General features: G+C 49.3%; 1 protein-coding gene across 4 annotated transcripts in view; it reads right to left on the minus strand.

The window, feature by feature from the left end:
* Nucleotides 1-12,885, minus strand: part of SLC24A3 (solute carrier family 24 member 3) — a 104,901-nt gene that overhangs the window by 43,187 nt on the left and 48,829 nt on the right. For all 4 annotated transcript variants that reach the window (XM_027653988.1, XM_027653991.1, XM_027653990.1 and 1 more), the window contains 3 exons: nt 9,889-9,963; nt 6,911-6,995; nt 5,445-5,548 (listed from right to left, as the gene is read on the minus strand). In XM_027653988.1, the coding sequence (XP_027509789.1) occupies nt 5,445-5,548; nt 6,911-6,995; nt 9,889-9,954 (255 nt within the window). In that variant the 5' untranslated portion in view covers nt 9,955-9,963. The remainder of the gene's footprint in view (nt 1-5,444; nt 5,549-6,910; nt 6,996-9,888; nt 9,964-12,885) is intronic.

Consider the following 12,885-nt stretch of genomic DNA (forward strand, 5'->3'; position numbering starts at 1 on the left):
TGGGAGGCCCCTGTGTGTTCTGACCAGGACCTACAGAAAGGCTGTAGCCTCTCAGCATTGAGGACCCTTGGGCAGCACCTCTGAATTAATGGTGCCTCTCTATCCTGAAACTCCATCCACACCTTTCTGCCCTGGTTGCACCTTTTACCGACCACCTGACATTCCACAGGACACTGCCAGCATCCTCTCTCTGCTGTTCCCACATCACAGCCATACCAGCAGCTCTATGTTCCCAAGGACCACTGCCTTGGCTTCTGGGACTAGTTCTGTCTTATTAGTCTGTCCCTTGCCTGCAACACACCCATCAGTGAAAGAGCAGGTCCACAGTCACTATGAAATGCTGCCAGCACCAAAACCCACTGTGCCTTGGCCTACGAGAGCAGCGGCAGTCCCAACAGCTGGCATTAAGTCCTCCTTAACTGCTTCTCCAGAGTTTTAAGTGTTTTCCACTGATAGTCACAGATCAATGAAGAAATAGCAACAGCAATTTGACTCTCCCCTCCTGAAACTCCCCCACAGCCCAGGAGAAGAAAATAAAAAAGCGCCTGGATGCAATCACTGAGGCAAAGGTCAGTAACGACTGCTGTCTGAGCTGTGAGTGAAATCAAAGCTTAAAAGATTAAGATGCATGCGAGCTGGCTGCATGGTACAAGTGGGGTAAAAGAGATGACAGAAGTCCCAGGCTCTTCATTAAACAGTGTCCTACCAGGCTATTAAACTGTTTAGTTTCCCTGTCACTGTGTAACTCCTATTTCTCAGGCGTGTTTTCCCACTGACATAACCCAGAGCGCAGGGCAGCGGATGATTCCAAGAGGCGCCTCAGCTGGCACAAGGGTTCCCTGACCTGGACAGAGGAGAACCTTCTGAATTTAGTTTATTTCCCCAGGTAAAAGAATCCCACTGAAGCAGAAGGAGGCAGATCAGACAGTCTGGATAGTCCTTTTTCACTCAGTATATTGAGGAATGATGCCTTCCCACCTACTAGACCCCTTGACAGAACAAATAACTGGAATACCATCTCTAGCACAACCCAGCATTCTTGGTCCCCTGCTCCACCCAAGAGCAGCCTGTCTTTTTCTGTGAAAAGGTAAAATAGAGAAAGTTGAACTCAACTGAAAAACGCAGCAGTTAAACACTGATTAACAGATCAAGCCACACAGATCCAAAATTACAGTTTAACGCTGGACTTGCTCGACTTGCAACCCATGGTTACACTGCTCTCCTTTAAGCACCTTTCACCCTCCGTCCTCCTCTGCAACATTGCAAAAGGTGGTGGATCAGTGTTGGGTGAGGACAGAGAAAGACAGGACAGTGTGCAGGGCAGAGCAGCAGAGCTGCAAAACTGAGATGAATCTGGATGAGGGAATGTCCAAAACCGAACAAGCTCTGCTTGTGCTGGCTTGAATGAGAGCCATATTAAGCAAGGACTGCTTCCGAGAATCCCACCTCCTTGCCACCAAGGATGGTGAGAGGGCAGTGGAAGGAGGGGAGGATTTGGGAAGCACAAACAGGAGCCTGAGAGAAGACAGGACAGAGTGACTGAGGCTTGGGGGAAGCCCAGGCTGAGGTCGAGCTCCACACACACAGCTGGTCTGCAAGCACAGAGAAAGCCTGACACAATCCATGCCTACACAGACAGCAGCATCCATGCCAGCATCTCCCCTGCTGTCCCACATGTGTCCCCCAGAACGCGGCTGAACTCGTGTCTGAAGCCCCTGTTACCATTTCACCTCACAGCATTCTCTGACTTCCTCGTTCCCCCTGAGAAGGGAGCACAGCACACACAGCAGCTAAAGAAACAACAGTTGGGTTGTGTGACAGCAGCAGAAAGGAGCCACACTGGTGTCCCAGGTGTTCAGACAAGGGAGGAAACACCTACAGACACATCCAACCTGCACTACAGCAGCAGGTGTGCCAGGATAACGTCAGCCAGGAGAAGTCAGGACAAGGAGATACAGAGCAGAGGTGTGGGGAGAGGAGAGGGGATCGAGACCACTGTGGGAAAGCCAAAAGCTCTAGAGACAGCCAGGGGTGGATCCATGATCCCAGGGAAGAATCTGGCCGGTGCAAGCTTTTTTCCTCTCAAGCCTCAAGAAAAGGAGAGTTGGGCTGTGTAGACACTGACATGGCCACTCAAACCAAGGCCAGCCCAGCAAGAAAATCCCTGTGCAGCGTGGAGCAGCAGGAGCAGCACCTGAAGCCAGGACCAAAGAGTGTGCCACAGGATGCTGTGCAACAGGGAGAGAACAGGCCTGTGCCAGCTCTAATTGGCCCCTAAAATGACAAGTTATTCTTTTTTGTTTAATCTCTCTGTGCTTTGTTTCCCAGCTTTAAAACATCCCTTCATCTCACAGAGGTTTGGGGAAAATTAATTAATTGCTCATCAACTGCTCAGATACAATAGTGATGAGATCGGCAGACGTTCAAGAGGAAATTAATAATTCTGCCTCTGGAACAGGGCTTGAATAGAGCCTGGTAAATAAGGCAGAAGGGCACAGAGTGAACAATAAAGAGAAAACAGAATCCTGAATAGCTGCTCATTAAGTGAGCAAAGTCCATTCTGTGCCTGAGGGAGGCAGGGACCCCACGGAGAACCCAGCAGGGGACCCTGTAATTAAAGGCTGGATAATAATGAACACACACGGGGGGGGGAGGGGCAAATTATGGGACACAGGGAACCCCAACGCTGCTATTTTCTAACTTTTCCGTGTTTGACTTTCAACCTTAACAATGCTCTTTTAATGCCTTTTTTAGGTGTGCAGTGTCGTACAGAGGTGTGGGCATCGTACTTCCCTTCTCCTGTTCCAGCAGTGGGATGTCTATTCTGATTTATTCTGAAAAGTGTGCACTTACAGCCATTAAAGGCTTAGAAGAACAAACAATTAGAGCTGGTGCTCAAGCAAATGCATGCCAGCTTTTTGGGGCTGTGGGCTTGTTTCTTTTTCTAAGCAAGGTAACCAACCCAGTATTTTCTTAAGCCAAAGAATAACACATCCAAACACAGCACGCACAAACTACAACCTAATTCAAAAATAAAACATAGCCCAGAGAGAGTTGGTCAGTATTTTACAATTCAACCATTTACCAGCCAAAAACCATAAAAACCAAACCAAAAGAAGGCTTTCGAAAAGAGTGCTGATGGAAATGCTGCAGAGAGCCCCTGCAGGTCTGAGCTCTGGCATTCTCAGCCCACGGACAATACATCTGAAAACCCGAGGGCTCCAGCTGCTGAGCCTACAGGGCTGAGCCCAAAGAAAAAGCCCTGGAGCACAGCAGCAGCTTCGACCAATGACCAGACCCCAGGCTCACCTGGCAACTCAAAACTGAGATCCAGGTCCCCAGCTGAACAGAAATCCAGCCACCAAACAAATTTAGCACCTATGTTAGTGCCTCTGTAGAGACACTGTTGATAATAAAACCAAATTCCTGTTAACACTAACACAAAACAAAAAGATGAATCACTACGATAAAAGGGAATGACTTTTTGGTGAAAGACTGGGAGTGAGAAAAAATATAAATAATAAACCAAACCAGAGTTTATCTAGAACATTGTAATTACTGACACTGAGGTTTCTTATTTGCTCATTAAAATCACAATTCCAAATCAATCACTCCAGTGCTCAGCCATCCTCCGAGGGTTAAACTGCAGCAAACAAGTGTTAAGTGACTTACTAAACCATCACCCCTAGAGTCAAGGAAAACAAAGCTGGGACAAATCAGGCAAAATCTCAGTTCTTGGCTTGAAAGAGACCTGCAGACCATGCTCAGGATGACTCCCAGCAGCCAGTCCCCAGCTCGGACTCCTGAACGCTCCCCCGCCTGGAAGCTGAAGGCATTTCCGAGAGCACTCGAGCTGTGCCACGTCCTTCAGAACCATCTCCCACCTGCAAACAGGCTCTCGAGAAGACTGACGTTCTCTGTCAACCCCCAAATTCCAGCAAGCCTTTTCCCCTGAAAGCTGTGGTTTGGAGCCAGTATTTTTAACAGGTGTGCAGTTTACACTGTGGAGAGTAAAAATCAGAAGAACTGGCTCCTCTGCCACTGTGCTAAACAGTTAATCACCTTCATTTGCTTGAAAAAAGCAGCCTGAGCAAGAAGCCCTACTGATTACAGGAGAACACCCCTGGGGAACACAGCTTCGTGCCCTGGGAAGGCTTTGGTCACTAAAAACTGACCTCGATCAACTAACTGGGCTTTCATGGAGTTACAGCAGAGACCCTAACACATCGAGCACCTGCAGCTTCCAGTTGCATGTTCCCAGGTAAATAAGGACCCTTAGGTGGTTAAAAGGTATTATTGTGGCCTTATCCTGAAGCCTCCTCACAGTGAAAAATGGTCACCTTTATCCTGTAAAAGTTCACTGCTACTGAAAGTAAAACTGGATCACAAGTTTTCCCAGGAAAGCCCAGTCTCTCTGCATGCTTTCTCGTACTGACCAAGTCATACAGGTCCCAGTTCTTCTCCTAGAGCCAATTATCCCATTGCCCCGCGTTGGGAACATCACCCTGCTTCTCCTCTTTACAAGTAAGTCTGCACAATAACATGCCAAAGGACATTTACGAGGTTGTAAAATACCAGGCAAGTTGGCAAGTGCGAAGGTGAATGCAGATTCAGATATTTAATTATACAGTCAATCATGTCTGCGATTCAGACAGCAGCTCAGATCTCAAAACTTAATTACTTTAATTTCAGATTAATAGCTTGTGTTGTCATAAGGAGTTTGACATGCTGGAAAACAGTCAGAAACGACACTGGGAATTGATCCTGACTGCTAAGGGGGAAAAACATTGGAGCATCCATGGAAGTGTTCAAAATTGACTGGACCAGGCTCTGAGCAACCTGACCCAGCTTTGAAATCAGCCCTGCTTAGAACTGGGGGAGTCAGGGTGTGAGGGCTTTGGATCAGAGACCCCCAGAGGTCCGTTCCCACATACCCTATTCTGTGCCTATGGATACAAACAACGAGACAAACCACAGGCAAAACTGTATCTCAATCACACAAGTTCCAGTCACCCACATGTACCCCAAGCTATCTTGCACAAAGGCAGCATCTCTGGAGTTGCTCCAGGAGCACCATCTCTCCCTGGAGGAGCTCTGCAGGGCTTCCCACCCTGATTTACCCGTCAGAGGCACTGACACCTCCTGGCTCCTCCGGCCTGAAAGGGCCCAGTACAGCCAGCACTACGTGGCTTCCAACAGCTACCAGGAGGAGGTGTTAAATAACCAACTTTTATTCCTGTGACCACCCACATCTTGGGCAGCCTAAAACACCAGAGCTGACGTTTGCTGTTCTGCTTTTCATTTCGAAAACGCGAGAGGAACAGCACAGGGCCCTGTTAAAAAGAACAAAGCCAGAGGAATTTGTGGCAAGGTTGTGAACCTGGTATCTGATTTCACAGCACAGGGTGCAGCAAGAACCGTTAGGAATCATTAAATGCTCTTACCTGTCCTGCAAAAAGCCCACACACGCCAATAATACAGAGAATGTTAAATACAGCCGAGCCCACAATGGTTCCAACGCCCACGTCTCCTTTTGTGATAAAAACACCTGAAAAACAAGTTCAAGGGAAGCTGTGTAAATTGGAAAGAGCAGAATTTTTTCACAAAAAAATTGCAGACCTCACAACCCCAGTAATGAATCTAAAGGCAGGCACTGGTTCTGCCACTTTTTCTTATATTTAATAGGGCAACCTGCAGAGACTTACTTTCTGAGGGGACCTGGACAGATTGTCTGATGGAAACCAGGTACCTTGGTCACGTCCAATTTACCAGCCTCCTGGTCTGGTGATCCACCATTATGGCAATACTCATCATAAAACACTGTAAGCTCTGTGGGAGCAGCTGGTTGGACACAAATTTGCAGGAAACTGTCTCCCATAAAACATTCCTTCACCAGTACTCCCCATATCCCCATCCCAACAGGCTTCAGCAGGGATGAAGCTTCAGTAGAAGTTGGAGCTGATTCAGAGTCATCTGGCCATTAGCTACTTCCAAGCTGAATGATGCCTCTCAGGATGAGTTATGGGGCTCTTTTCAGAGCTCTTCTGTCACACTTGGTTAAAATTGGCCAATGAGGCTAAAGGTGAGGGAGGTGAACTGACAGACACATGCATCATGGTGCTGCACAAAACCCTTTCCTTAGGAAGCCAGCCTAAAAATAACACTCCATCTCCTGCTAGCTGTCAGTCTGTTTAAATTCATCACTTGCTTTTAAGGTTCCAGCAGTATTTATCTGGCCAGTGCAGTTTAGGTATGTTTTCCAACTTTATCCTTTCCTCAGAAACACAGAAGCACTCACCTGTCAAGTGACATGCATCTGGATTACATCACGGCAGGATAATGATCTGACTATTAGGGCTTTTCTAAGTTGCCTGAAGGAATCTGGGTTTATTTTCACCCTGCTACTGCACTCCTCTTAACTGAAATACAGCCCCAGCTTTGTCCAATTTAAATTCCCAAATGTTACAGCTTTGCTGGTGTAAGGAGATCTCTCTGCAGAGCACACAGCCTTGTGTGAATTAACTTGTGCTCTGCATCTGACAGCTGTGACTCAAACAGGAGCCTCTCCTGGAGAAAGTATCTAAGCTGGAAGCTAATTCTCCTTGGCGATGGAGAGCCCTCCATACCCTCCCAGCCACCGCCCCGATGATCCCCTGCCAACAGAGATGTGGATGAGTGAAAACTGCAGGGAACAGCACCTCTGTACAACCCTGACTGCAGTCCCCGTCAGCTTAGGGCTGTGGAAGGACTTCAGCTAGTGAGGACTCCCCACAGTCAGTCCCAGGTGTGCCCACGAGGGAAGGGCCCGGGACTGTAACAAACGTTACAGGCACGCAGCAATCCCATTTCAACTCTGGAAAGCAGCCAGGGCACCGCCAAGGCTGGGGAGGCAGCAGCAGGTTATAGTTACCTATGACAGATGTAAAGAGCTCGGGAGCGGAGCTTCCCGCTGCCATGAACGTCGCCCCAGCCACGTCCTCGCTGAGATGCAAGCGCTGCAGAGGAACAGAGCCACTGGTTACAACTCTGAGCAGCTGAAGGAACCCCACTGCAAACGTCAAACTGTCTGCCCAGAGCGGAAACTCACGTTAACAAAGGTTAAGTACAGGGGAAAAGTCATCACGGGCATTGGCTACTTAAGTCAACAGCTCCCGGCAGAGAGGGCAGGTTGTGCCTGTGCCACCCTTTACACTCTAGACAGCGGGGCAGCTGCACCACTCATGGCTCTGTCTGCCCCATGATCCCAGCAATACACACCTGATCCACTTTGGCCCATAAAGGGCAGGGCTGCAGCTCTGCCTTGGTTCACCCCCAGCCACCTTCCCTGGTATCACTTAAGCCTTGGACTTTTATCCTCACTTCACCCTCTTTCTCTTGGATCACCATCACTTACCTCCTACACCTGTCCCCCAGCAGTACCCAGGGACTGCCTAAAACAGGGACTTCTGGAAGGGAAAGGACCCACTGTTCTATGAAAACTTCATCAGCACATGCTGCTTCCAAAGATTCACTTGGCTAATTACACTCTTGGTGTTGTCTGCATTCCCACTGCTCCACCTGCACCAGTCGCTGCTCAGCAGATGCCACAAGGTTGCTGAGGACCACATGCCCCGCTGGCACCTTCTCCTGTTCAACGTGGAGGTAAAACCAGCCCCCCAAACAACCACCAGCTCTGAGCTGTCACTGCACCAGCCCCCCAAACAACCACCAGCTCTGAGCTGTCACTGCACCAGCCCCCCAAACAACCACCAGCTCTGAGCTGTGACTGCACCAGCCCCCCAAACAACCACCAGCTCTGAGCTGTCACTGCACCAAGCTGGGTGCGAGGCAGCAGCTGCCCTGTGGGTGCAGGGCAGACCCACAGCCAGAGCAGGAGGATGAGCTGAGGGTGCTGGGAGGTGTCCCTGGCAGAGCTGGCTCCTGGAGGCAGAGCCCCCAGCCTGGCAGCAGAGAGGAAACCTCCCTCTCCCCTCGTCCCTCCTCAGCACTGCAAGGCTTCTCTGCAACTTCATCATTGCCTCTGCACAGAGACAAGACTGCAGAAATCCTCCCACCAGCCTTATCTGGACTGAAGGTCCCACAAGGGTAATTCTGGCCCCTAAGGGAAAGGAACCCCATCCACTCACCACACACAGGTAACACTTGTATGTAGGTTATGGGGACAAGGTGAAAGGACAGGATGTGCCCTCACCAGCAATGCTTTAAAGCAGAAACTACAGCATCATCACTGCAGTGCTGTAAAAGCCTATGGAACCGGATTAAACACAGCTTTATGGAAAATTATTTCAAACAGGATCAAACCTACTGTGGAAGAGTTCATGAGACCAGAAGTAGATTCCCCAAAGGGCAGGTTCTTCTGCAGGCTGCTCTGTGGAACTATGGAGACAGCCACCCTACAAGAGCTGCTGCAACACATGGTGTCTTTTGAAAGCAATCAGCCTTTGCAACATGACCCGTGCCTTTTCCTGTGCTTTCTTGAGTGCTCACATCAAGGACAAACCATGGAAAGCTGGATGTTTTGAAGACAAGCCATTCTGGACTAATGAAATCAAAAGTAGTTGGACCAGGACACAGGACTGCACATTTCTTTTGCTGTCATCTAATTACAGAAGGGTTTAATTATGCATAATCTACATAAAAGGACTTGAGTGCCCCCAGAGGTCACCTACGGGGAAAGAATCAAACAGGAGTAATAGGAACAGTAAAAGTCTGATCCATTTATATGACCCATTTGGATAATTTCTAGTGACACAGCACCTCTCACCTGGGCAGCCTGATGTTCAATTGCAAAGCCTTCTCTTCCACACACAATTAAACAGAACTTGTTATTATCATCTTATTGGTGGTGCTGGGTAACAGAATGGTTTGGAACCACTGAAGCACACGAGGAATTGTTATGTACCATTGAGAAGGTAACAAATAACCAAAAAGCAAAGATCTGGGCAAATGAAAACTGCCTTCCAGGGTCCAGGTGCAAAAAGGGCTTGCATAGTAGGGTGCTGAACTACAAATATCAGGTTAGTTTAGAGCTGACTTCCATCAGAGCTGTCAGCACAAATGACTCCTCCTGCCATCTCCGACACCTCTCCCAGGGCTAGGCACAGCCCGTGCCCTGACGAGTGGCACTCACTGCCAGGAACACGGGCAGGCTCTTCTCCAGATGACACAGACATCTCACTGCCAAGACCAAACCATATTTCTGCATGCAAAGATTCCATTGCCTGGAACTGACACAGAGAGGGCTCGCAGTCGCTGTGGGCACACGGTCTGTGTTCTCTCTGTAGTGTCTGACCTGATTCAGGCTGAAATGTACTCCTTGCCTTCTAAAATTTCAGCAGGCCAACCTTAACAAAAGAGGGACAGAATCCCTTGCAATTGCTGGAAGCATTCACAAGCTTCTTTACAGCTGACCCAGTTGTCCCAGCTGCTTTACAACTTACACCCACACAACACAAGGTGTGAGACTCAGGTCCTCGAGCACCAGGTACAAGACCTGCGACTTCTACTGGGGTAAATCCCCAGAGGTTTCAGTTTGTGTCAGATAAGGGTAGGGCCCACTGTTTCTGCAGAGACATCTACAAAGACACACAAAAACGAGGCAACAGCAACTCCCCCAGTGTGAGTGGCTGGAGCACCCAGAGAGCCCGTCAGCCCGTGAGCTGAGCCCACGCACACAGGACACACCGAGCAGCTACACCAGCAGCACGAGGAGCACTGCAGGACAACAGTGAACACACCACCATCACACCCTGATATTCAGGACAGTGAACACACCACCATCACACCCTGATATTCAGGACAGTGAACACGCCACCATCACACCCTGAGGCCCTCCAGAGCTGCTGCACGAGCAGCAGGCGAGCCGAAGGAACATCTTCCCGTACTTACTTCGCAAATCTTCTCCAGCGAAGGGACAAAGAAATCATCGCAGACGATCGCCAGCGCATAGAACATGTACACGGCCTGCAGGAGAGGAGAGCAAAGGCTCAGTCTGGACACTGCCAGGCAGGACTGAACGGCAGCATCCCGGGTGTGGTTTGGCATACACTTTTCAGAAAAATGAAATGTTCTTGCGAGAATTTATGGAGCTGTCTGGGATTTAACCGAAAGATCGTATTTATCCAGAAGTTCTTACAAGCTATCAAAAGCTGCCAACATTTTATCATCCCTGTAAAGACTGCTTTTTTTAAAGTTTTCTGGACGCTGCTAAGCCACACTGAAATATTTTTGCCTTCCTTTTTTTCCCCATTGCACAGTGTCAGGCTTTTTTTATCACTATGGTCTGTGAAAATCCAAACCTTGGAGGAGTAATTTTTGAAATCTGGTGCTCTGAAAAAGGGGAAAGGAGCTTGTTTTCTGTGATTGAAGTGCTCTGCAATGTCACCTGGGTCCCAGTGGTAAATCTTGCTAAACTTCATACAGGAACAAACAAAACCCAAGGGAGAACACAAGACTCAAAAGGACACCAAGCCAATCAGCTCTTCAGTTTCATGCCAGAAGCATTTAATCCATGTTTCTGTACTGTGAACAGAACGTGCTGGGGCCTGATCTCTGCCCCGAGAGGCAGATGGCACAGTGTGGCTCCCATCCATGCAGCAAAGCCCTGCCCTCCCCCATGGAGGTAACCTGGTCCATACTGCCCAGATCCTCCAGCTCTGCTCGTTGTTGAAGTCCTGCAGAAGCTCAGATGATGGGAGGAGACCAGAGTACTTTTTTCTAAAGGGAAAGCAGCAATAAAAATGCCCACCACGTTTTTTTCTTGTTTTAGCTTTCAAGGAACAGGTGTAAATCTCCCAACCCACCAAACACCCAGATTCTAACTTGCCAGAATTACAGTTTGGCTGCAAAAAGCCAGTAATTACTGTAAATCTCAGCCATGAAAACTTTTCAAGCTCAAAAATAATTCAAGTGTATTTTTTTCAGGATTAGAGATGGGAATTTCATCGGAACAAATTATTTTGACACCATCTTGAAGAATGGGCACTAGACTGTCACTTAGGACAGTTTCTGTGCTTCTCTGTCACTCCCCATAAACGTGAATAAATGTAACTTGGGCTTTTTGAAGCTCTTGCACTGCAAAATGCTCCCGAGGACTACGAACGTAAGCAAAATTCCAGGTCTCCGACTCTGCTGGATGCAGCAAAGATCCTGATCTTGCAGAGGGAGCACCAGCTGCTGACACAATGCCAGCTGTATGAATAGAGATAAAGGAAGCAAACGGCTCGCAGGCATTGTGCATCGTAGCAAGGATCAGAAACAGCCCCAGAGAGTTGTGTGGCCAATTCCCATTGAAATCCAGTGGAGAGTGGGTGCCTGGATTTTGATCTGCTAATCATATTAATTTGTGGTGGGTCATGCCAGTGTTTTCCTTCCCCAATACACAGTAATGCCTTTCAAGAACACTCACCTGTCCATTGTCAGCCCTGTAAACTGAGCGTGTCCCCCGACACAACCTGTGTGCAGGGAGCACAGGGCATCCTGGGCCTGCCCGGCCTTCCTGCGCCCGCCGCCGAGGTGGCAGCCAGCTCCTCCCAGCTCCTCCCGGAGGGAGGTCAGGAAATGGGGACTGAGAGAAGGCAGCAAGCCACAGCAGCACATGCTCCAAAGCCGAACCAGGTGGCTCCAGCAGCTGCCTCCACACGCGCCGTCCGCGCGCTCTCGCCGTTCCCTTGGGCGACACAGGAGCGCCGCGGAGCTCACCAGGGGCACGGGCAGGCTGGATGGACACCAGGAGCAAGACACCCACCAGTAGTTCAGCTCAGGAAATCCCTTCTATGAGTTTCTGAGTGCACATTCAAAATGAGAGGGGCTGGTTGCGTTGGTTTCAGTGCATGCAGGATGGGTGAAGTGTCTCCGTGCCCTGGTACCCCCAGGCAGGTACAAAAGTGGCATCTTGTGGCATTCTGGTTATTAGAGGGCACAACCACAACCCTAAAGCACAACAAGGGAATTCTTCCCCACCCATGCTTTCGCATTTGTAGGATCAGGTACAAGGGAAAAGGCAAAAAGGAGAGTGAAATGAGTAAGGAACAGGAAAACAAATGTGAAGAAACTGCCACTCTGCTCTTGGTGATCCCCCTGGAGGAGCAGGGAATGGCAGCTGCTGCAGTGGTTGGGAGCATGGAGCCAAACCCACTGCCCTCCTCGAGAGCATCGTAGGTGACTTCAGAAAACACCAGCCCCAGGCTGAGAGCACCGACCCGGCTGAGCCTGACCCGGCTGAGCCCACGCTGACTTGGACGTTGGAGCATTTACTGCAATGACCTCACTGCTGCCACACACCTGGGTTTGGCTGTGAGGCCTCCCTAATCTTACTGAAGTGGCTTGAGTGCAGTACAGTGTAAAGTGTCAGAGTCTAAGGAGTATCTGGCTAAAACTCAGTCTTGTTCAGAGACTAAACCACTGGCAGCTACCCCCATCAGTGAACACAAGGACCGTAACTGTTAATTCCTTGGAGTTCTTTGGGGTTTTTTGGTGGAGCTTTTTCTTGTTTGTTTGCCTTTAAAACAAACAAAACAAAGCAATGTTTAGAGTTTGGGCCAGCAGGAACAACACAACCAAAACATTTAATTTCATGTCAAGTCAGGTTCCCAAAGAGGGAGCCCAGAGACCAATGAAGGCTATTTCATGTGGAAAGGAGGAAGGCAGCCAGCACCAGGGCAGGCCAGTCTGCACTGTATTACCCATGTGGGAAAAGCCAACGGGATGGCTGCGATGCTGGGCAGCTTCCATCTAAGTTAACCTGAGATTCCAACAGGGAGTCTCGTGGCTTTTTCCCTCAGCACAACCCCCCCAGTCCTCAGAGGCGCCGTGGGAGCAGCAGGACTGGTGCAGGAATGGAAAGGAGCAGGGCAGTGTCTTTAGCCAGGCAACATACTTTAAAGA

Source organism: Corapipo altera, unplaced genomic scaffold (genome assembly GCF_003945725.1).
Source record: "Corapipo altera isolate COAL_440 unplaced genomic scaffold, ASM394572v1 70, whole genome shotgun sequence".
In the NCBI taxonomy this organism is placed as follows: Eukaryota; Metazoa; Chordata; class Aves; order Passeriformes; family Pipridae; genus Corapipo; species Corapipo altera.